The sequence below is a fragment of the Myxocyprinus asiaticus genome, chromosome 9 (assembly GCF_019703515.2).
Source record: "Myxocyprinus asiaticus isolate MX2 ecotype Aquarium Trade chromosome 9, UBuf_Myxa_2, whole genome shotgun sequence".
NCBI lineage: Eukaryota > Metazoa > Chordata > Actinopteri > Cypriniformes > Catostomidae > Myxocyprinus > Myxocyprinus asiaticus.
The window spans coordinates 2,485,920-2,508,004 of NC_059352.1; the positions used below are offsets into that span (position 1 = coordinate 2,485,920).

General features: G+C 35.3%; 1 protein-coding gene across 1 annotated transcript in view; it reads left to right on the forward strand.

Annotated features, from left to right (window-relative positions):
- itcha (itchy E3 ubiquitin protein ligase a) overlaps nucleotides 1–22,085 on the forward strand; it is a 36,628-nt gene that overhangs the window by 6,094 nt on the left and 8,449 nt on the right. Inside the window, exons 4-16 of the mRNA XM_051706591.1 lie at nucleotides 123–247; nucleotides 807–938; nucleotides 4,543–4,591; nucleotides 6,748–6,911; nucleotides 7,084–7,285; nucleotides 7,690–7,785; nucleotides 10,729–10,903; nucleotides 13,484–13,553; nucleotides 13,681–13,765; nucleotides 19,164–19,292; nucleotides 19,474–19,546; nucleotides 19,743–19,814; nucleotides 20,660–20,748. Coding sequence (XP_051562551.1) covers nucleotides 123–247; nucleotides 807–938; nucleotides 4,543–4,591; nucleotides 6,748–6,911; nucleotides 7,084–7,285; nucleotides 7,690–7,785; nucleotides 10,729–10,903; nucleotides 13,484–13,553; nucleotides 13,681–13,765; nucleotides 19,164–19,292; nucleotides 19,474–19,546; nucleotides 19,743–19,814; nucleotides 20,660–20,748 — 1,461 coding nt within the window. The remainder of the gene's footprint in view (nucleotides 1–122; nucleotides 248–806; nucleotides 939–4,542; nucleotides 4,592–6,747; nucleotides 6,912–7,083; nucleotides 7,286–7,689; nucleotides 7,786–10,728; nucleotides 10,904–13,483; nucleotides 13,554–13,680; nucleotides 13,766–19,163; nucleotides 19,293–19,473; nucleotides 19,547–19,742; nucleotides 19,815–20,659; nucleotides 20,749–22,085) is intronic.

Below are 22,085 nucleotides of genomic sequence, written 5' to 3' on the forward strand. Positions count from 1 at the left end.
AAGAAATATATCTTTATTTTTATTTTATTTTTTAGTCTTTCATTTAGCTAAACAAATAATGTTGTTAATCTGATAATAATAATATTTTTGTGTGGTATCTCTCATTTTTATATACTTTGTAGGATCGTCACCCCTTTCAGCAAGTTAACTTTCCGGGTTTGGAGCCATCAGACACTTAAAGCGGACATTTTCCTTGGAATGGCAACTTTAGAAGTCAGCGAGACGCTAAAAGCCAACAATATGAAGAGTGAGTTTTCATCTGCTCCATTTGTGAATCTCATTATCCAGGTTGAGTCATCTTAGATTTCTGAATGTGATCTTTAGTGTGTGTGGGTGTGTGGACTCAAGGATTTGTGTTTTTATGCTCACCTTGTCATGAATAGACGAAGGTGAACTGACACATAGTACAAAACAAAAAGTCTTTTCAGAGGTCATGTGGCACCCACGTGACCCGCTCAGCACTGGTGTGAAATATAGAACTGCAGACTGAGTGACTAGAATCCGAGGGTGTAGAGTAGCTCAGAACCAGAAGACCGTTTCCTTTTCCTGTGTCGCTGCGTTTTAATTTGAGAAGCCGAAATAATACCCAAAAAATATTGAAGTCACTTCAATATATCATCACATTAGTTAACACAATTTATTCTAAAGAAAGATAAAGAAGTACACTTTTTCAGCAGTACATTTCACAAAAAGTTTGTTTGGTTTAAAATTCTAAAACAATAGATATACTGTTCAAAATAAAGATAAAAAGGATTGTGCAGTGTAAAGCATTGTTTTGTCATCATTTGTGTGCTTGTGTGTTTCAGTTTGTGAGGTTGTGCAGACGCTTCAGTTGAGTTCAGACAGAGAGAGGTCAGAGGTCATTGGAGATCTCTCTGTGTGTTTGGATGGACTGCAGGTGGATCCAGAGAGTTTTGCTTCAGAGGAACAAAAACACAGTGAGACTTCTTTTTTCTATTCATACAAAACATATTAAAACACAACTTTAAAGTCGGCATGAAACGGAAGTTGCGACCGACTTCTGTATTGTGACGGATTTCCGAGTGAAACCGCTTATCGAACAAGAGAAAAATATAGGGCGGGGATTTGAGTTTATCCATTGGTTGTTGACTGGATTGTGAAAATATGGGTGTTGCATAGCAGAACGGAGAATGCGAGTTTGCAGTGAACACAAACCCCTACCACCATGGTGCTTGATTCAGAGCCGGTTATCGGTGAAATTGAGCAGCGATCTCAACACATTTATGATGAAAATGACAACATAAACACACGAGCACATCTCGGACTTTGCTTACAAAGAGGCTGTAGAAGTTGAAAAATTAGTGAGTAAAAGATAACCCTTTTTGAACATTTTGAATCGTAATATACTAAATATAAAGGGAAAAAAACCCACTACTTATGCTGTGCATCCCAAGATAACTGCATACAAAAATATAAATAAACTCCAGAGTCATCCGAAGTGTTGTATTCATTAGTGATCACCTCAGCAATTCAGGCGTGAAATGTCTTGAACACAACCGCGAATTCACCGTTATTCCTCCTCATTTGAAATGTAAATTCAAGGCAGCTGACCCGTCACCAAGGAAGTTTGGGTTAAGGAACGATAGTTTTGAAGGAAAACAGACGAAAATACACCTTGCCATCTTCACCAACATGTGATTGACGCTTTGTTCAACTCTACGCAAGGTTGTGGTATTTATAAGAAAGGGGCGGGGTTTAAGCGGACCGAGTGATTGGAGAAGTTCTGCATATGTCATCAGAGAGAAGTCTGACGTTTCACTGGAAGATCGAGTTATTACATTTTGATTAAAGGTTACGAGGTAAAAAAAAAAAAAAAAAACATATGCATGGACGAATCGTTCACAATAAGATCAATAACATGCATTTAGAAAAAAAATAGGGTGAATTTTCATTTCATGCCAACTTTAATTTATTCCTGTGTGTTTGTTTATTCAATATTTTGGCTTATCTGCTGTCTGCGGTCATTTATGTTTTATAATACCCCCAGCTTTGTTTAATACATTTTACTAGGGATGCACCGATATGGAATTTCTGAGCCGATACCGATAACCGATATTTAAAAAAAAAAAAGTTTAAATTTTGAATCCTTTAACCTGGAACTGCTAGCTAATTCATTAAAAGCTTCTCATTTGAATAATATGTGTCATGTAAAAGCTTGGAATTTGGACTTGCTGCTATGTAAGGTTTGGCTGATGTAGCATGAAACAGAAATGTGCCTATAAAACAAATGTATGCTGATTTGAATGAGAAATAAATGACAATACACTTGCATACATTGCATGATGCCCATTTATATGAGTGTTTATGGTAATCCTGATGATTCGCTAACAGAGAGAATAATGAACTTCAAACAGCTGTAATAATGCATTAAACCAAAATGAGGTGATAAACAGAATGTAACGAACATTAAAACAGCAAAACACACAATACAAACCCTAAACTCCATGCTCATGGTGTAATATGTATGATAACAGCCAGACTGAGTGTGCAGCTGTGATTTGTGTTTCACAGATGCTTACTACATCACTCATCCTTAACAGTTCCACCATATAACTTTTGAAATGTTAACACAACAATCATAATGGGAATAGGTCACATTATAGAGATCGAATAGTCATGAGTCATAATGTTACAAAAGTCTCTACTCGTAAAATACAACAAGCACATTTGTTTCACTCAAAACTACTGTTTTTAGCCATCTCCGTGAAACCTTTTTCAAGATTTTTGAACCTTGTTAGGTTGTTTTGGGGCTTGTTTTAATCGCAGTGCAGTGCTCTAAGTAATGATGTGCAATTTCCCACATTCTGTGTATGTTTAATTAAGTAATAAGCTTTTTCCTCCAAACATAACGATGGTCATTATGGCCAAACAGTTCCATTTTTGTTTAATCAGACCAGAGGACATTTCTTATACCAAAAAGTAAGATCTTTGTCCCCATGTGCACTTGCAAACTGTAGTCTGGCTTTTTTATGGTGGTTTTGGAGCAGTGGCTTCTTCTTTGCTGTGCAGCCTTTCAGGTTATGTCGATATAGGGCTCGTTTTACTGTGGATATAGATACTTGTCTACCTGTTTCTGCCAGCATCTTCACAAGGTCCTTTGCTGTTGTTCTGGGATTGATTTGCACTTTTCACACCAAACTACCACAAACCACTGAGCGGTGGTGGTGTTGTGGACTAAACCACTGAACTGGTAAGCAGAAGGTTGTTGGTTCAATCCCCACAGCCACCACCATTGTGTCCTTGAGCAAGGCACTTAACTCCAGGTTGCTCCAGGGGGATTGTCCCTGTAATAAGGGCACTGTAATTCGCTTTGGATAAAAGCGTCTGCCAAATGCATAAATGTAAATGTAAATGTAAACTACATTCATCTCTTGGAGACAGAAAGTGTCTCCTTCCTGAGTGGTATGATAGCTGCATGGACCCATGGTGTTTATACTTGCGTACTATTGTTTATACAGATGAACGTGGCACCTTCAGGCATTTGGAAATTGCTCCCAAGGATGAACCAAACTTGTGGAGGTCCAAAATGTTTTTTTCTGAGGTCTTGGGTGATTTCTTTTGATTTTCTCATGATGTCAAGCAAAGAGGCACTGAGTTTGAAGGTAGACCTTAAAATACATCCACAGGTACACCTCCAATTCAGTACACCTCCTGCCAGAAGCTAACTGTCTAAAGGTTTGACATAATTTTCTGGAATTTTCCAAGCTGCTTAAAGGCACAGTTAACTTAGTGAATGTAAACTTCTGACACAGTGGAATTGTGATATAGTCAATTAAAAGTGAATCAATCTGTCTGTAAACAATTGTTGGAAAATTACTCATGTCATGCGCAAAGTAGATGTCCTAAACGACTAGCCAAAACTATAGTTTGCTAATATTAAATCTGTGGAGTGGTTAAAAAATGAGTTTTAATGACTTCAACCTAAGTGTATGTAAACTTCTGACTTCAACTGTACATACATGTGTTTGTCGCGTTTTCGTTTATTGCCTTATGAAACATAAACAGAATATGGGAAATGGCATGTTGTTACTCACAGCAGATGATCCCGAATTGAAACCAGACCCAAAACAACGTAACAAGGTGCAGTGATATTAACATAACAACATGCAACATGAGCTTGGCTTTCATTCACCCAGACACGTTGAGCTGAAGCTGCACAAGTCTCTGCCTGAAGGAAAGATGCTGCAGGCAGTCAGAGATTCTCAGCTGCAAGCAAATAAACCATCGCAAATTATCGGTGAAAATATCGGCGGTAATTCCATCATCGGCACGATAATAATATTTGGATTTTCCTGGTTATCGGCCAATAAAATATCGGCTGCCAATATTTCGTGCATCCCTACATTTTACTACATTTTTAAACCCCTTACGTACATTTCTGAAAATGTTGCCCACTATCAGCACAGAAAATGTTTTGTGTGGGCTTCTTAGTATTGTAGAGTAGCTACTCCAAATCCAATATTATAATTGTTAATTTTTAGTAATTAAATGCTTTTTTATAATTATTGTCTCTAATCACAGATGCTGTTGTAAACGAAGAATCCAAACAGAATGGAGACGTAGCAGGAAGGTATAATAAATGTTACCATTATAGGCAGTTTCTACTTTAACCCTATAATGCCGCGTGTATCAAATATGATGCACAATGTTTGAGGGCTCCTGTTTCACTCTATGTTCAAGCTGACGAGCCAAACAACCTATGGTATGTAAGTGTCACATGTTTATGGAACCATCTAGTGGTTATTTGTGAAAAACAAAACAATTGTTTTAATGTTTTAAATCGGTCAGTAAAAAAATGGTGGCGGACTTGTGCTAAAAGTGGGATAAATGATAGCTTATTTTAAAAGTTCAAGGTAACATTATTATTAAAGTTACTGACATTTTTTGACAATGTTTGCTTTATAAGACTAGCCTATCGTTGTTTCAGAGCACTATGTTTAAGTTGAAAAATTACTATGTTGAAATTAGGTGTATTAAATTTGATACATTAGACTTAACAGGTTAAATATGGCATTGTTTTCTGTTATGTATCTGATAGAAATGTATCTGACAGACACTTTACAACGTGTTATATTTATAATATTGTTATTTTCTGTTGAAAGACTAAATGGTAAACTTTTGTTATCATTAAAATGTTTTTAGAGGGCAAAAAGGTAACTCAGATTTCAAATATGACAAATTTGAAATATGACATGCTTTAATAGACCAGTAAATGATATAAATAATCAATACGAAGAAAAATATTCATGTTTATGATGTGCATGCCTCTGCATCCTTTAATCTATGTAGAAAAAAGAAACAGGACAGTCAAAATATTATAAAACTTGGTGCAGTGATTTCAATATATACTGTATATAAATATATACAAATTTAGTCAATAGGACAAGAAAAAGAGATTTAATTAACTAATGTGGCAGAGAATAAACATTTAAATGCTGTGGAAGCAAAAAAATAGTAAAAACACCAAACGGGAAGCACTCATCTGGGAAACTAAATGGAGGAAAAATTACCTCTAAAGCCTAATGTATCAATTATGATACATAAAATAAAAACAAAATGTGGAACAAATATTTTTTTTTATGATTTCTTTTTATATTTTGGTATTAAAACAGTTTAATGTCAAAAAAGTTTTATTTTCCGACAATTCTTTCATATGTCAGGCTTTACAGGATTAATATAACAGCTCTATGTGCACAGAAAGTTTGCATCTTTCCTATTTTTTATTTTTATTTTTTAATTATTAAATTTGTTCTCCAGGGAAATGCTTTGCATTTTATGTAAGAGGAAAGCTGGTCTATAATATTGACATCTTTTTACACTGCATTAAAGCTGAAGTGTGTAATTTCTACACCACCGAACGGAATCGCAAAAGTAAACGTTTGTTATCAAACAAACAGATAGTCCCGCCCCCAACTCATGCCATTTGTTGAGTCAGTTTAGGCCTGATGCGATTAGTAAATAATTGTCTGATTTCGGTTATTTGATCTAACGAATACACTTCAAATTCCAATCACATTTTAATGCCCAAATAAGGGAATTTTAAGCAAATATATAAACGTCATCAATGGCACTTTTGTGTGTCATTCAGTTGAACTCCCAGATGTCAACGGCAATGTCAACCAGAGCAGCTCCTGTCCGGAAGAGCGCGTAAAGTGCTTCTCGAGCGCACTAATGTGCGCACAGTCAGCAGAGGCTTGGCCAAAGTCCCGCAAAAATATAAACTAACAAATATAGAATGTTATGTGAATGAAAGAGCTCCGCCTTCACTTTAAACGATCGTGTAATGGCAAATGTTCCTGGTCATTATGGGTTCATTTACGCAGTGTTAATGACACACACTGATGCAGATGAGGAGACGCATGTTTACTCTATTTCTGTGGAGTGATAAAATAATGAAACGAAAACTCAAAGCTTTTGCTTCATGAGAAATAAGGGCTCGTGGGTTTTAACAAAGAGCATTAAAATAACATATGAAATTGAAGAAATTAGGACAAAAATATTTTAGTTTTGCATAATATAGTATAACATAATATTAGTATTCTAAAAATATATAAACATATTTTATTTTTTATTTAAAAACAGTGTAAATGTAAAGTTGACCAAAACTAAAGTCAACAAAAAGGAGAGACATAAACTGTGTTTAGTAAACCTCGACTTGTAGTGTTCCCTTTGCTGTTTGGAGTTATCATACATTTACAGTTGCTTTGCGTCTGTTTGTTGGTCTAGTCGAGACTCCTCCCCATCCAGTGACATCACTGATGATGCGTCACTGCCCAATGGTCATGCAGTTGGAAGTACAGGGTCTGCCTCTCCATCTGCAGTGGCTCTGAGACCCCCATGCCCACCGCGACCCCCACCTCCATCACCACATATACCTACGTCCTCCACAGGTAGAGACTGTCATTGAGTTTCAACATTATTCAACCTGCGTTTAAGGTCCTAATGCATATTTTTTTAAATGGCCAATATCTAAAGAGCAGGGTGGCTGATGGATGATATAATGTGCTACGAAAGTGAAGAAAATGTTATGCATAATTCTCAATATTCTGTTTTAAATTTTAGCGTCCTCTGCTGGATCCACTCCCACTCATGGCAGCAGGGCTCCGAGCCCAGAGACGTCCCCACGGGTGTGTGTGAACGGACAAACTGAGAGTCAGGGGTCAAGCTCGGGGTCAGGAACAGGGTCAGGGTCCAATCAGGAACCCCGGGCCAGCCCAACACCTCCAACAGCTGCTCTGATCAGTAACGGCCCTCTTCCACCAGGGTATGTCAATCATATAGTAGAATAAACAACGTGAACAAAAACTTAAAGCTTAAAGTTGATAAACCGTATGTATTTAAAATGTACTGTCTTTTTAACGAGCAATGTTTGAAATCCGTCAACCATCTCTTTAAATCTGAGATTAGTAAAACAATTGTAAGTCAGGTTCCTGGTTACTTAGACATACCATGTTATTTCTAATTTACTGGCTACATTAAGCCCATAGCAGCCAGTCGATAGATTTCAGAAAAAGCCTCTAATAAGATCGAAAGGACACATTATCATCAGCCTGTAAGGATTTAGTGGAATATGTTTAATGGATTTTCTCTTTGTCTTTGTGTGTGTGTGTGTGTGTGTGTGTGTGTGTGTGTGTGTGTGTGTGTGTGTGTGTGTGTGTGTGTGTGTAGTTGGGAGCAGAGAGCAGATCAGAACGGCCGTGTTTACTATGTGGATCACATTGAGAAGAGAACCACTTGGGACAGGCCAGAACCGCTACCACCAGGGTAACTGTGTTGTCTCGTTTAAGTTCACAAATGTATCAATTCAAAGCTATTACATATTTTAACCCTTTAAGCTCAGATAGGCCTGCGAGAAAAAAATATAATTATCTTGACCAATACAAAATAGGTATCGTTTGAAAGCTTAGAATCTCTACTTTCCAAAGCATGCAAGCGTTATTTCCAAAACTCCAAAAATTTGCAGACAAATCACAAGTGTTCCGTTTTGATAATGTATAAAATAAAGTGCACTGTACATATTATTGCAACCAATAAAAACAGCAAACTCATCAAATAGCCATGTGTCGTATGTTGTTGGAAAGCTCTCAAAGAGTATAATACAACCAGCCTATTTGTTTTACTCAGAGACAAAAATATAGTGTGTAATAGCTAAGTATATGTCTTTGACAGTTAGGTTGGTGTTGCTTATATGCTGTGTTTTTGCTTATAACTTCACGAAAAATACAGGGAATATATAATATTTTTTCAAATGAGCCCACACACATGGTAATCAGATGTATAGATCATTAGATAATCCACATGAAGCACAATGTTACATATGGGCACCAGGAGATGGCGCCAAATACATGACACAGACTCAGTGATGACTCAAATAGCACAGAATGAAACTCATTCTGTGAAATCTCATTACTAAAATCATGTCTGCATGCTATGCAAACCATTAGTTTTTGTTGTGTTAGCATGTGTAATTAGTTCTTATGTACAATTATTATGTTTTATTTGTTTGGAGAGGCTTTTGGACACATTGAGGTGTTTTTTTACACTAGGATAAATTATTTTAGTAATGCTATAACGTTTGATTGCTTTGTCGTATCAACACAAAGATTTTCTCAGATACATTTAACATGATTGGAAACAAAACAAAAGTAGTTTTCTGGAACCACCTTATTTACACCCAGAGATATATAATGCCAAATCAGAAAAATAAGAAAAAAGTTACATTTTGGCTCAATTTGTTTTTATTTTTCAGCAGTTTCTTATGCTGAGAGTCTCAGAATGTGTCATAATCTATATCATTAAAAGATTGGAAATGTTTTCTTTACAGTGATACCAAACACTTGACCCAGTTATAAGCCTTTAATTTTGCGTATTCCACTGAAACAGGAAATCTTTAAAAACACTGTCAGAGATTAAAGGGTTAAAGTCAATATGAAATCAAAATTGGCCTTACTTACTGTCTAATTAGACATTTATTGTCTTATTGTGCACAGTTGATTGAATAACCTTTCATCAAACTGTAATAAAAGTCTAGAACTTTTTCCGCTGATTTTTTTTAACCACCACCTGTCATATCAACCCTTTATGGACACTTACTTGCCATACTTTTAACGATGTGTAAACGTAATGCAACTGAAAACTGAAAAATATATTAAGCTAACCAGGAAGGGGGCATCTTAACATATTTATAGTACAGGTATTTATATGTATGACTTCATGCAATATAGTATGCAAGATTATATATTTTATATTTTGCTTGCCATCATTTTAATAACATTTATGCTTCTTAAAAATATACAAATTTCACATTTCACATCAATTTATAAAACAAAAATTTAGGATGATACAAGCTGTTGTTACTGTTAAAATTTCATACTCATTTTTAACTAAATATTCACAAGGTTGTAACCTAATAATTAAAATAAAATTACACATGTAACATTTATTTAATAATTATATTATAAAAAATAATTTACTATACTGTGCAAAAAATATATAGTTTGGTGACACTTTCTGTGAAGCCCATATTAATAATGCATTGTAAAGGCATTATAATGCATTAATAATGTCTCATAATACACCTTATAATATGATATAACTTCTCATAAATAATTTTAACCACAATTATAAAACATTGTAATACTTACCTATTCATAGATATACCTTAGAGTATAATGCTTTATAACCCAAGCAACATCCAATTTTATCTTCAGAAGTTATAATGTATTATATATATTTGTAATATATATATATAATAGATATGCTTTAAGTAAAGTGACAAAAGCAATGTCTTCTTATAAACATCCATAAGATATTTTTAAGTGGTTATAAGACCTTACAAGTCATGCTGGAAGCTATATACATTACACATGCACAAAATACAAAATAACACACATTCAATGTAAATTATGTAAAGCTACAAGGTTAAAATATATCAGAAACTCTCTCTCTTAAGAAATAAATACATATGTAGATCATGTAGCCAATCTTTTTGTGTATAAACACACTCGAGAAAAAAAAATCTAACTGGATTCTATTCAATACACTTTAATATTTGTGCATCGTATTTGGAGACTTATTTTATAAATAACTTCCATTATATATGTTTGACTTGTAATGATATGTTACAAGTTTATGTTATGGCTGTTTATAAGAAATATTGCTTTTGTAACTTTAAGCAGGTAAAGAACACTTATAATATGATCACGTCATAAAGCCTTTTGACTGTTTACACTATACAGGCACTTACACCATTAACTTTATTAACTTCTGCTGCTTTAAAATTGGATGTTACTTGGATGTTATCATGCATAACTATGAATAGGGATAATGTGTTATAACTGTAGTTAACACCCAAATGTATATTTATATTGTACTTTTTGTTCAGCAACTGACTGTAAATAACAGTGGCTAAAAACTGACATATTTTAGTCGCATAGTGTGAAATGTAGTCGCATATGCGATTAGATTTACTCGTAAGAGGGCTGCATATACTGACCACTTTACACCAGCAATCAATAGCCAAGGGATGCTGTTTTTTGCTGTTGTTGTCATTAAATATCCTGTTTCACTCAGAAATACGTCTTATTACGAAAGTAAATTGGGTTGCGAATGAAGTTTCAGGTTGACTTTAAATTGTACGTAGAAACGAAAAGATACAAATCAAATTTTATACCAATATTAAGTGAGTGTTCTTTGGTTGTGTTGTAGTTGGGAGCGTCGTGTGGATCCGATGGGTCGTGTGTACTATGTGGATCATATAAGCAGAACCACCACGTGGCAAAGACCCACGATAGAGTCGGTGAGAAACTACGAGGAGTGGCAAAACCAGCGCAGTCAACTGCAGGGAGCCATGCAGCGCTTCAACCAGAGATTTATATATGGGGTGAGTAAACTCTAGTAAAGAATAACTGACTCTGGAAAATGTAATGCACCCACGATGCCAAGTGGATTTTCAATAACTCAATGCTTGAGAGTCAATTATACCACTTGATTTCCACAGGTTTCAGGTTTTCATTCTTAACATGCTCTTTTGTGCTGTGAAAGCAATAATTTCCTTACTGGGTATTTTTGTCTTATTTGCTAGTCAAAAAAAAAAAACTTGAAAAAAGCAAAATGATATAAAATATTAACTCTTGATTTCAGAGAAAAGAAAAACTATTTGCTAATAGTGTAAGAAAAATAAACTTTTTTTTTTCTCCCCAATTTGGAATGCCCAATTCCCAATGCGCTCTAAGTCCTCGTGATGGCGTAGTGACTCGCCTCAATCCGGGTGGCGGAGGACGAATCTCAGTTGCTTCCGCGTCTGAGTCCGTCAATCCACGCACAACTCACCACGCGCCCCACCAAGAGCGAGAAACACATTATAGTGACCATGAGGAGGTTACCCCATGTGACTCTACCCTCCCTAGCAACCGGGCCAATTTGGTTGCTTAGGAGATCTGGCTGGAGTCACTCAGCACGCCAAGCCATGTCGCGAGTTCGAATCCAGGGCGTGCTGAGTGACTCCATTCAGGTCTCCTAAGCAACCAAATTGGCCCGGTTGCTAGGGAGGGTAGACTCACATGGGGTAACCTCCTCGTGGTCGCTATAATGTGTTTCTCGCTCTCAGTGGGGCGCGTGATGAGTTGTGCGTGGATGCCGCGGAGAATAGTCTGAAGCCTCCACACGCACTATGTCTCCACGGTAACGCGCTCAACAAGCCACGTGATAAGTTGCGCGGATTGATGGTCTCAGATGCGGAGGCAACAGATTCGTCCTCCGCCACCCGGATTGAGGCGAGTCACTACGCCACCACGAGGACTTAGAGCACATTGGGAATTGGGCATTTCAAATTGGGGAGAAAAGAAAAAAAAAAAAAAAAAGAACAGTGTTAATTTTTGTTTTAGTTATAGTTTGTCTTTTGATGAAAATGTTGTCAATTTTTTGTCATGTTATATTAAATGGCATATCATTTTAGTTGATGATGATGTGTTAATGTGACAAGAACGTGTGTCAAACCGTAACAGCAAACTTTAATCATAAATTCAGACATCTAAAATGAAAAGTATAAACATTTATTAATTTAAAAATGTATCAAACATATAAAAGATACAACAAAATTCAACTGTCCTTGTTGTGAATATAATCAATATATACAGAAGTATTAGCTACCTTTACAGTTACTGTATTTTGAATTCTTCATGCTATAGAGACTGTTAATAATTGTATGTGTTTTAGCCAGTTAAGGATATTTCTTTGCTTGTAGTGTGTTGTTTTTACAACGCAAGTTACACGCATTCTTACTAGCACGTAACTTAATTTGAAAAGTTTTGGAGTGGTGGCATAGTGGACTAAAGCACTGAACTGATAAGCGGAAGGTTGTTGGTTCAATCCCCACAGCCACCACCATTGTGTCCTTGAGCAAGGCACTTAACTCCAGGTTGCTCCAGGGGGATTGTCCCTGTAATCAGGGCACTGTAAGTCGCTTTGGATAAAAGTGTCTGCCAAATGCGTAAATGTAAATGAAATCACCTATACATGCATTCATTTAATTGTCTGTGGCTGAATTGAAGTTCAATATTGATATTTTGAAGTTCACTCTATTCACGTCATGTATTATATATAGACAGATATATATATATATAATTATTATTATTTATTTTTTATTTATTTTTTTGACGTTATTGTCGGTGATAGTTAAGGATAGTTCTGTTAAATAATAACAGCGCATAGTGAATCCAAATATATTTATATGCACTTAGATTTTGTTTCAGCAACTTTTTTCAGAATTTTTTATGTATGTGCATGTTACATAGCTTCGTAGTTAAACATCTTATGTCTCTGTGGTCTCTCACTGGAGCTCAAACCCTGATTCAGTAGATGCAAAACCAGCTCAAACAGGGCAATCCGCACCATACTATGAATAAACTGTATTCTGTCTAGACTTTTACTTCTCTACTAAAAACATTATTAATGCATTGATCATATCTTAAAGTGTTATTTGTTTCTCGTCAACAGTATGTTTCAATTTAAATCGTTTTATTACTGCCATGATGCTTAACTACTGCGTAACTAGTAGTCAGGGAGAGACTCTGTACATTTGACCCTTTAATATTTCAAGGACGAGATTACAGAGGGGAAAATAAGTAATATAATTAAATATTTTGCTGTCATCAATAGCAAAGCCAAACATGGATCCATTTTGGTGTCTTGACCAAATAATTTTTTTTTTAGATTCAGAGCAGCTTCTATACAATCTAAGAGTTTATATCTTGTAATTATAATAATTCTGATGCGAATGCAGCATAAAAACACAGATTTCAAAAAGAAGGGCCTTTGTTGTCAAACTATCTTAATCTTGAGTGTTTTAGGGTTTCATAAATCCAGACTTGAGTCCGTCCTTGATATATGGGGTGTTTATTTTGTGTGATTTCATCTTATGACTCTCTGCTCTTGTGTTCCCTCTTTCTGTTTTTGTGTGTAGCTGCAGGAACAGCTCGCGCCCACAGCTAATAAAGAGTTTGACCCTCTGGGTCCTCTGCCACAGGGCTGGGGTGAGTCACCACTCATTTTATCCTGTGAAAACAGCAATCATATTTTACCCTCAGAATATACTTGCTCACATCATATCATCTTTATTTAAACACGTCAATCTCGGTTTCTTTTGTGTTTGACTCACAGAGAAGAGGACAGACAGTAACGGCAGAATGTATTTTGTTCATCATACAACGAGATCCACACAATGGGAAGACCCTCGCACACAAGGGTGAGACTCAAAGTCACAAACCAACCACAGTGAATTCAAACAATCCTAGGAAACAATTAACACAGAAATTGCTAGAAAATTTAACAGACCTTATTTTCAAGGAAAGGCTACAAACAATTCTTGGTGGCATTAATAAGAAGTTCTTAAGTGAATTTTACTTTGCAATACTTTTGTGATTTCTTGCGATAAAATTAGTAATTTTAAAAATAGTTTTTTGTCATAATTCAAGTCATTATTTGTTTACATTTATGGGACAATACAGAAAATTATTAGACTTCTGTTTTGTTTACCTTTACGAAACTTAACCATTGTTTTACGACAGTAAACCGTAGTGTAACCATGGTATTTAGTTAAACCATACTTACTAAAAAAAATTAACCATGGTTACTACAATATTACTATAGTAATGTTAGTATTGTTTTACAATAGTAATATTGTAGTAACCATGGTTAATTTTGTTAGTAAATATGGTTTAACTAAATACCATGATTTCCGCAACAAAAAAAAACATGGTTGCTGCAATCATAGTCACTACAATAGTACTATAGTAAAACCATGGTTATTTTCTGTAAGTGTATAATTTATTAACAATTACAGAACATTATCAGTGTTCTAACAAACTTTAATAAAAAAACAATATTAAAAAAAAAGAATTTTGTTTCTAGCCCTTACGGTTCAAGAGTTATGGCCCAAAATTTGATTTTTGTTTGTTTTGTTCGCAATAGCGCCAACTAGTGTCCAACGGCTGTGTATCTGTACGCCTGAGTAGTGGGGGGGATTGGAAACCATCCTGCCAAGTTTGGAATCTCTACGACTTACGGTCTCTGACGCCCAGACACTTTTAGGGCAGAAAAACAAATATATAATAATAAGACAAATAATAAGAAAATCGGAACAAATACAATAGGTTTCCTGCACCTTCGGTGCTTGGACCCCTAATAAACTTGTAACAAATGTCACACTAGGGCTGTCAGTTGGGCAGAGAAACTAAATTAAGTAAAAAATTCGATTTAAATTCTAATGTTAAAGTCAGCTGATTTTTAAATTTACGTTGTTTTCTTAGTCCACAAGAGGGCGCATTGAATACATAAACAATAGGCTACAGCACCGTGTCATATTATTGCAAAGATCATTCCTGGCTGTTAAAAAAAATTAGCCTTCTATTTTCAACTAAAGTGCATAAAATAAATAAATAAAAAGTTTTAGTCGGTACGTATTCTCAAATGTTAAGTCGAAAGGAAAATGAGAGAGGTAAATGCTTCAATAGGCAGTCAACATGTTGTTGCAATGATGCCACAGTATACTACTCCAGACTCAAGCTTCATAATAACAGCAAAATACCACATTGATTTTTTTTTATTCAGTACAGTTGTATGTAGAGTAGCAATATTCACAGATAGCAGAGGTATCCGGCTGAACTCGGTGGTGAAGTGGCTCAGAATATGAGCACAGGTCAGGGGCTGTTCAAACAGACGGGACACAACAAAATAAAACTGAACGTGAGAATCTCAAGTCACACATTTCCAAGTAGAAATCCTTTCCTGACAAAGCATTTAAACAACTCATTGCTTAATCTGAGAAACACTTATAAGAGAGCAAGACGCAACGGCCAAAGACCTCCACCAACTGTAAGGGGCTGTTCACACCGAATGCTTTCGCAACCATCCATTTGTGTTTCTATGTAAATGCGCATTATACAAACGTCTTTGTTTCTCTTTGTTTTTGTTTATTCAGCGTCTCGTGCAGGAGCGCTGTTTTTTGATGATGTGTCTAATTAAAAATAACTTTAAAAAAGCATCGTAAAACACCCGCTTTCTGTTAACTGCATTTGTTGCATTGTGTCTAGCCTTTTTAGCGCAAAAATTTGATTGATCTGAAGTCATTGTCAGTTCTTGGCACACATCCAAAATTCGAATGCACAATTTTAGCATTCAAATGTGCATTTTGTTTTTCTTAAATTCGACGAATATTAGAATATCGAATTTTAATTTGACAGCCCTACATCTCACAAACCCATTATAACAAATGTCACCTTTATATTTGTCGTTATTTAGTGTGAATTAACTCCAGAAGCAGTTTGTCTGTTTTTCCATCATTACCTCAGCCAAGCAATGCTCTCTATGAACAAGCGCTGTGACTGAGCGGTGCAAGTGCTTTCTGTGACTGCTTGTGTCTTTCACCATTTATACACATTAAGATGAGTGGATAATAAATAGTTCCCATCCAGCGCAAGTATTTGCTAATATAATTCTCTCTTTTTTTTTTTTTTTCATTTTGAAGCTTATGATTAATGTTCATGTTCATTGTAATCAAATATTAATATCACTATTTAAAAAAAACAACAACGTTAGAATCAATATTTTTATGCGAGGATCGATATTCTAGATACAACATCAGTATGGTGAGTATCGATATTTTAGGGCAGATCCGCCACCCATAATAATTTATTTCAGGTACATTTTAGTCACTCTTTGTTTGAACATTTTACTCAAGCAATGTAGCACTGCCAATATTTAAGCCATGCTTTTAAATATGTACTAGCATTTCAATGCTTTTCTAACTTAGTCTTGTACCACATGACACACACAAGCCTTCCACAGGGAGCTTAATGCATGCTATATAGTCTATTAGACAGCATCATCTTGCATTACCCACTTGGTGCACAAAACACAATGACGGTAACCATCAACAAATCATTTTTTTGATCATGAATGGGTCATTTTGAATAGAAAACGAACTTCAGACTTCACAAAACAAGAAGTTACCAAACCTAACAACCAAATCAACAATAAAAACAGTGTCATTTAACTTTCAAACAGTTGCCGCTTTTCCACCATCGGGACGAGCGGTCCTGAGCACAGTACGGAACGGTTACAGTAGCATTTCCACATGAGCACGATTCGGCATGGCACGATTGCAAACCGTTCTCTGCACGGTTAGCTAACCATACTCAACCTTGCTGGTGAAATGGCTTCATTAGGTAGCAACTCAGGATTGTCAATTTATCAACGCAAAGGTGACTTATAGCGCTTTTAGTTGTTTCTAGCTTGCCAAGTTTGCTAATATTTGGGTGAGGTTAATAAAAATAATGTATGTTTATTGTAGCCTATCTTCACGATTTTATAATGATGGTTTAACTCGTAAAGTAGCCTACATTTATTTTTCTTCACGCCTTTTTCATCAGGGAAGTAGATAACTAGCTCATGAAATCTCGATATATTCTCATATACTACTATTTTCATATAATGCTTATATAATATATGTCAATAAACTTTCATTTTTAGCTAGTATGGGAACTTTTACCTTTCTGTAGGTGGGTTTCCATCCAACTATTTGTTTACGCATTTTGAAATTGCGCACAAGAAATCCTGCATGGAAATATGCAAATAAACTTTCTAAATGTGCTTAAAATTTAATGCTCTTGGAGGAGTTTCGCTTAAAGTTTCACATTCGTTAAAATGCATATATTAAGGTGATGGAAATGGTTTATTCGCAAAACGATGACATGTTTTGACCATTCGTGTATGTGTTATGAGTGTGCGATAACTTAATGTGACTAGCCCACCGAAAGGTCCGACCTTGGCACACCATTCTTTGAACATATTGCTTGTCATTCGGAAGTGTTTAACCCACAGCTGGCTGATAAATTGGGTCCTCACAATCCGCCAGAACAGTTTTGAGAGTGGGCGCTCTCAGGTATGCGGAGACTGGTGGTGTGGGGGCATCGCAGCTATTTCAGCCCACATTATATCAGATATTACACTTATTCTGCGGTGTCTCGTGGATGCATTTAATAAAATAAGATACTTTCTCCAATCTTACAAATAAAACTGTCCCCAAAGCAGGGGTCATGACGAGGCGGCTCCCTCACGATAATGCGCATTACGAAGTGGATGGAAACGTGCAACAATCTGTATTTTCTTAAGTCAGATTTTTAGAAATGCGCTTTAAAAATGCTGAACATTTTGGATGGAAACCCAGCAAGTGTGTTTGTGTCTGATGGCATACACAAGCCCTCAGCAAATGATGGTAAATCTCTCACCTTTTTCTATTTGCTTTGCTTTTTGCGACATGGTCAGTTTCTTTCCTGTGCTTCAGCAGAGTAACACCAAGGTAAAAAGCAGTCCTAAAAAATAAAAACTGAAATAAGCGATCATCCTCCATAGCGCACTCACTCCGATGTTTACCTTTCATGCCGTTGACAACGGACGGATCTGTTATGTACATTTTCCTCATTTCACCGCACCACAGTGGAAAAAGAAACCGTAACCGAGCCAACTGGCCCGGATCAGTACGGGACGGCACTTTTTTGCTACGAGAACTGTTCAGCCTGATGGTGGAAAAGCGGCTAGCAAAACCATGCAAGCTCATGAATTATTCAAGGCTTGTGCATGCTGGGAACACCAGCTTTGAAAAGTTTGGTAAAATCTACCTATTATATTTACTAGTGAAATTTACTCAAATAATTGAATAAATGTGACATAGTTTTCTAGTTTGGAATTGAAACATGATGACAAATTGTAAAGATTACAAATAATCTTAAATAATATTTACTTATTAGCTAGAGCATTAATGTTTACATGTTTGAATTGAGTACAAATGTAGGATTTACTTAATATTTTCAAGTTCAAGATTAAACTAAATTATTCAGTGTAGAATGTACTTAATCTTATCTGCTATACTCTATTTTATTTACTTGTGAAATTTACTTAAATAAGTGAATAAACGTGACATAGTTTTCTAGTTTGGAATTGAAACATGATGACAAATTGTAAAGATTACAAACAATCTTAAATAATATTTACTTATTAGCTAGAGCATTAATGTTTACATGTTTGAATTGAGTACAAATGTAAGATATACTTAATATTTTCAAGTTCAAGATTAAACTAAATTATTCAGTGTAGAACGTACTTAATCTTATCTGCTATACTCTATTTTATTTACTTGTGAAATTTACTCAAATAAGTGAATAAACGTGACATAGTTTTCTAGTTTGGAATTGAAACATGATGACAAATTGTAAAGATTACAAACAATCTTAAATAATATTTACTTATTAGCTAGAGCATTAATGTTTACATGTCTGAATTGAGTACTAATGTAGAATATAGCAGATAAGATTAAGTACGTTCTACATGGAATAGTTTAGTTTAATCTTGAATTTGAAAATATTAAGTAAATTCTACATTTGAACTCAAAATGTAGAATTTTCTTAATATTTTTAAGTTCAAGCTTAAACTAACTTACTCAATATAGAAAGTACTTAATCTTATCTGCAATGATTTTTTTTCTGTGTGCACCATTTTCGATATAAAATCACTTCGAATGAGTTGTTGGGGAACATTATGGTTTTGTTGTTGTTTATAGTTTGAAAAACATATTTCTACTGTGATAGGTTGTTGAATGAAAAGCCTTTGCCGGAGGGATGGGAGATGAGGTTTACTGTCGACGGGATTCCATATTTCGTCGACCACAACAGGAAAACAACAACATATATTGATCCCCGTACAGGCAAATCCTCGCTGTAAGACCTTTAATATCTTTTGTTTTATACAGAGAAGGTTCATTAAATGCATTTTAACAGCATTCAGAACTCTTGGACACAAGGCAGTGAGTGTATAAACATGTTATCATGTTTAATGGTGTCGATATGATCTGTAGATGTTCTTTAGTGTAATGTTGCTGTTTCTGTCTTTATATCGTAGTGAGAACGGCCCTCAGATCACATATGTGCGAGACTTCAAAGCCAAAGTTCACTACTTCCGCTTCTGGTGTCAGGTATGACATCACAACTGAGAACAATTTTAGCAATTTAGTCAATTTAACCACTAGTTATTTCCATAGCAATAGCTTTGTTTATCTTTTGTACTTGTAAGCTAAAGACTGACTATGTGATTGTGTTATATTGTATGACTAAATGTTTATTTTGTTGTCACAAATGACTGATTATTTTTTTTCTTTTTAAACACCAAAGCAACTAGCAGTGCCTCAGCACATTAAAATCCACGTCAGTCGCAAAACACTGTTCGAAGACTCATTTCAGCAGGTGAATGATGCATTTATGTACTTATTTACAGTGCTGTGCAAAAGTCTTAGGCACATAAGATGTTTAAAAAAAAAAACATTTCTTAAAATAGTTATTTATATCTTCAGCTTTAGTGTGTCATTAGGAAATATAAATTTTAGACTCCCAAACATTCTTTTTGCAAATTGAATAAAATAGAAGAACAGGGAGCCCTGCAACAGATGTCATGGCCCCCGCAAAGCCCCCCATGAACATGGAGTCTGAGATTACATGAAGAGACAGAAGCAGTTGAGAGAGCTCAAATAGATAGATCTCCAAGAAGCTTGGAACATCCTATCCAGGTGTATCTATGAGAATTGGTGCTGTTTTAAAGGCAAAGGTGGTCAAAACAAATATTGATTTAGCTTTTTTTATGTTTACTGGACTTTGTATGACATTAATTAATAAATGAAAACTATTTATGTCATTAATTTGAATACATCTTCACTGTGCAACATTTTTCACAAGCGCCTAAAACTTTTGCACAGTACTGTATGTACTTAAGTTAATTATAAGTAAGCCATTTGTAGGTTTATTTTAGCTAAAAGTGTAACACTGTGACTCTTTCAAAACATTGCTCTGTTTGTTTGAGCATCCCAGCCAGCCCAATTAGCTCGACGAATGGCATGAGTTTGTGTCGGGACTATCTGTTTGTACAACCAAAACAAGAAATGTTTTATTCTGGAATCTGTTTGAAAAGGATGTTTATTTTTGCAATTCTGTTTGGTGATGCTGGTGGTGCAGAAATTACACACTCCAACTTTAATATGCAAATTAATTCTGGTTTACTGGTGTACATTTTAAATGTTTGAAAATTAATTTTGCAGATCATGAGTTGCCATCCACAAGACCTGAGACGGAGACTGTGGGTGATATTCCCAGGAGAGGAGGGGCTTGACTATGGTGGTGTAGCCAGGTATATTATATAACTTACCGGCAGGGTCATAAATTAACATGGGCATTTGGAAAAAAGCCGATGGAAAGTGACAAAAATGATTCAGATCTTTAAATGCCTTTTTTCTCTCCTAAAATTTATTTAGTGTACTTTATACTTAAATGGATGGTTTGCTATGTTTTTATACGTTTTAAAAAAAAAAACTCATGAAGGTAAAAAAATGCCTCAGAGAATGAATTCCTGGGGGCAACTATTGCACCTTTACCTCTGCAATTTGGGGTCATTTTTGGGCTGCCGTCTGCAATTTTTCACACAAATTTAAAAGCTTACCATTTACATGTACTGTGTATGCAATCTTATGATAAATAGAATAAAAATAACTGTTTTTGTTGTCCTAAATTTGTAAACATGTAATTTTGGTTCTGTTCACTCTATCTCCCTCCAGATAGTCTTATTTTATCCACTAAATGGCAGCAAGCACTAGAAAAAATAAGTTTTTCTCTATCACCTTCTGTCACAAAATGCAGATCTGAAATGTAGGTGGTGCTCTAACGCATTTTAGCCCTCACAGATGTTCTCATCCATAGACATTCAGTCTAATTTTCAGTTCATAGCAACACCCTCGTTATTTCATTAAATATCTCGGGCTCTGAGTGGACTAGAAGCTCAATCTAGGTGTAATTAGAAAGCTGAGATCCTCCCTTTTGTGAGGATGTATACAATTTTATCATCAATAGTCGATAACATATATTTCCGATGATTTGTTTAGCATGCTTTTCCTGCTGGACATCTTAGATATAACATTGGATTATTCACACAAGCAAGCTCACAGACAAGTAAAAAATTGTTCACATTTTAGAAAACTGCCTAAGGTAAAAGCAGATATAAAGTTTTTGGCTATTTGGGGCTGACAGCAGCAGTGATCGGCGCATAAAAGAGACATTTGTATTTGATGACTTACAGAAATATTTTTTCACTTTGTGATTCTTTTGAAAATCTTTTAAACTGTGGTATTAGGGCAACAACATAAACTATACAGTCACATTACTGAGAATGAGAGCTTTCGTTTGATATATGATTTGTCTAGTGCTATTTTAAAGACTTTTATATTCATATTAATATTTCTATCACATTACCTCTAGGTGGCGCTGATTTGCGACGTAAATGTTTCAAGCCTTATTTTGTTATTTTATGCAACATCAATGCAGAAGTGATGGTTGTCTTTGAAATGTTCAGATTTTAAGCTTTTAAACGTTACCACATATGCCTGACTTATGGATACGGAGACTTTAAAATTTTAAGCGTAAACTATTTTCACGACATAGCGCCCCCTTTTGGAGAATTTCACTGCGATGAAA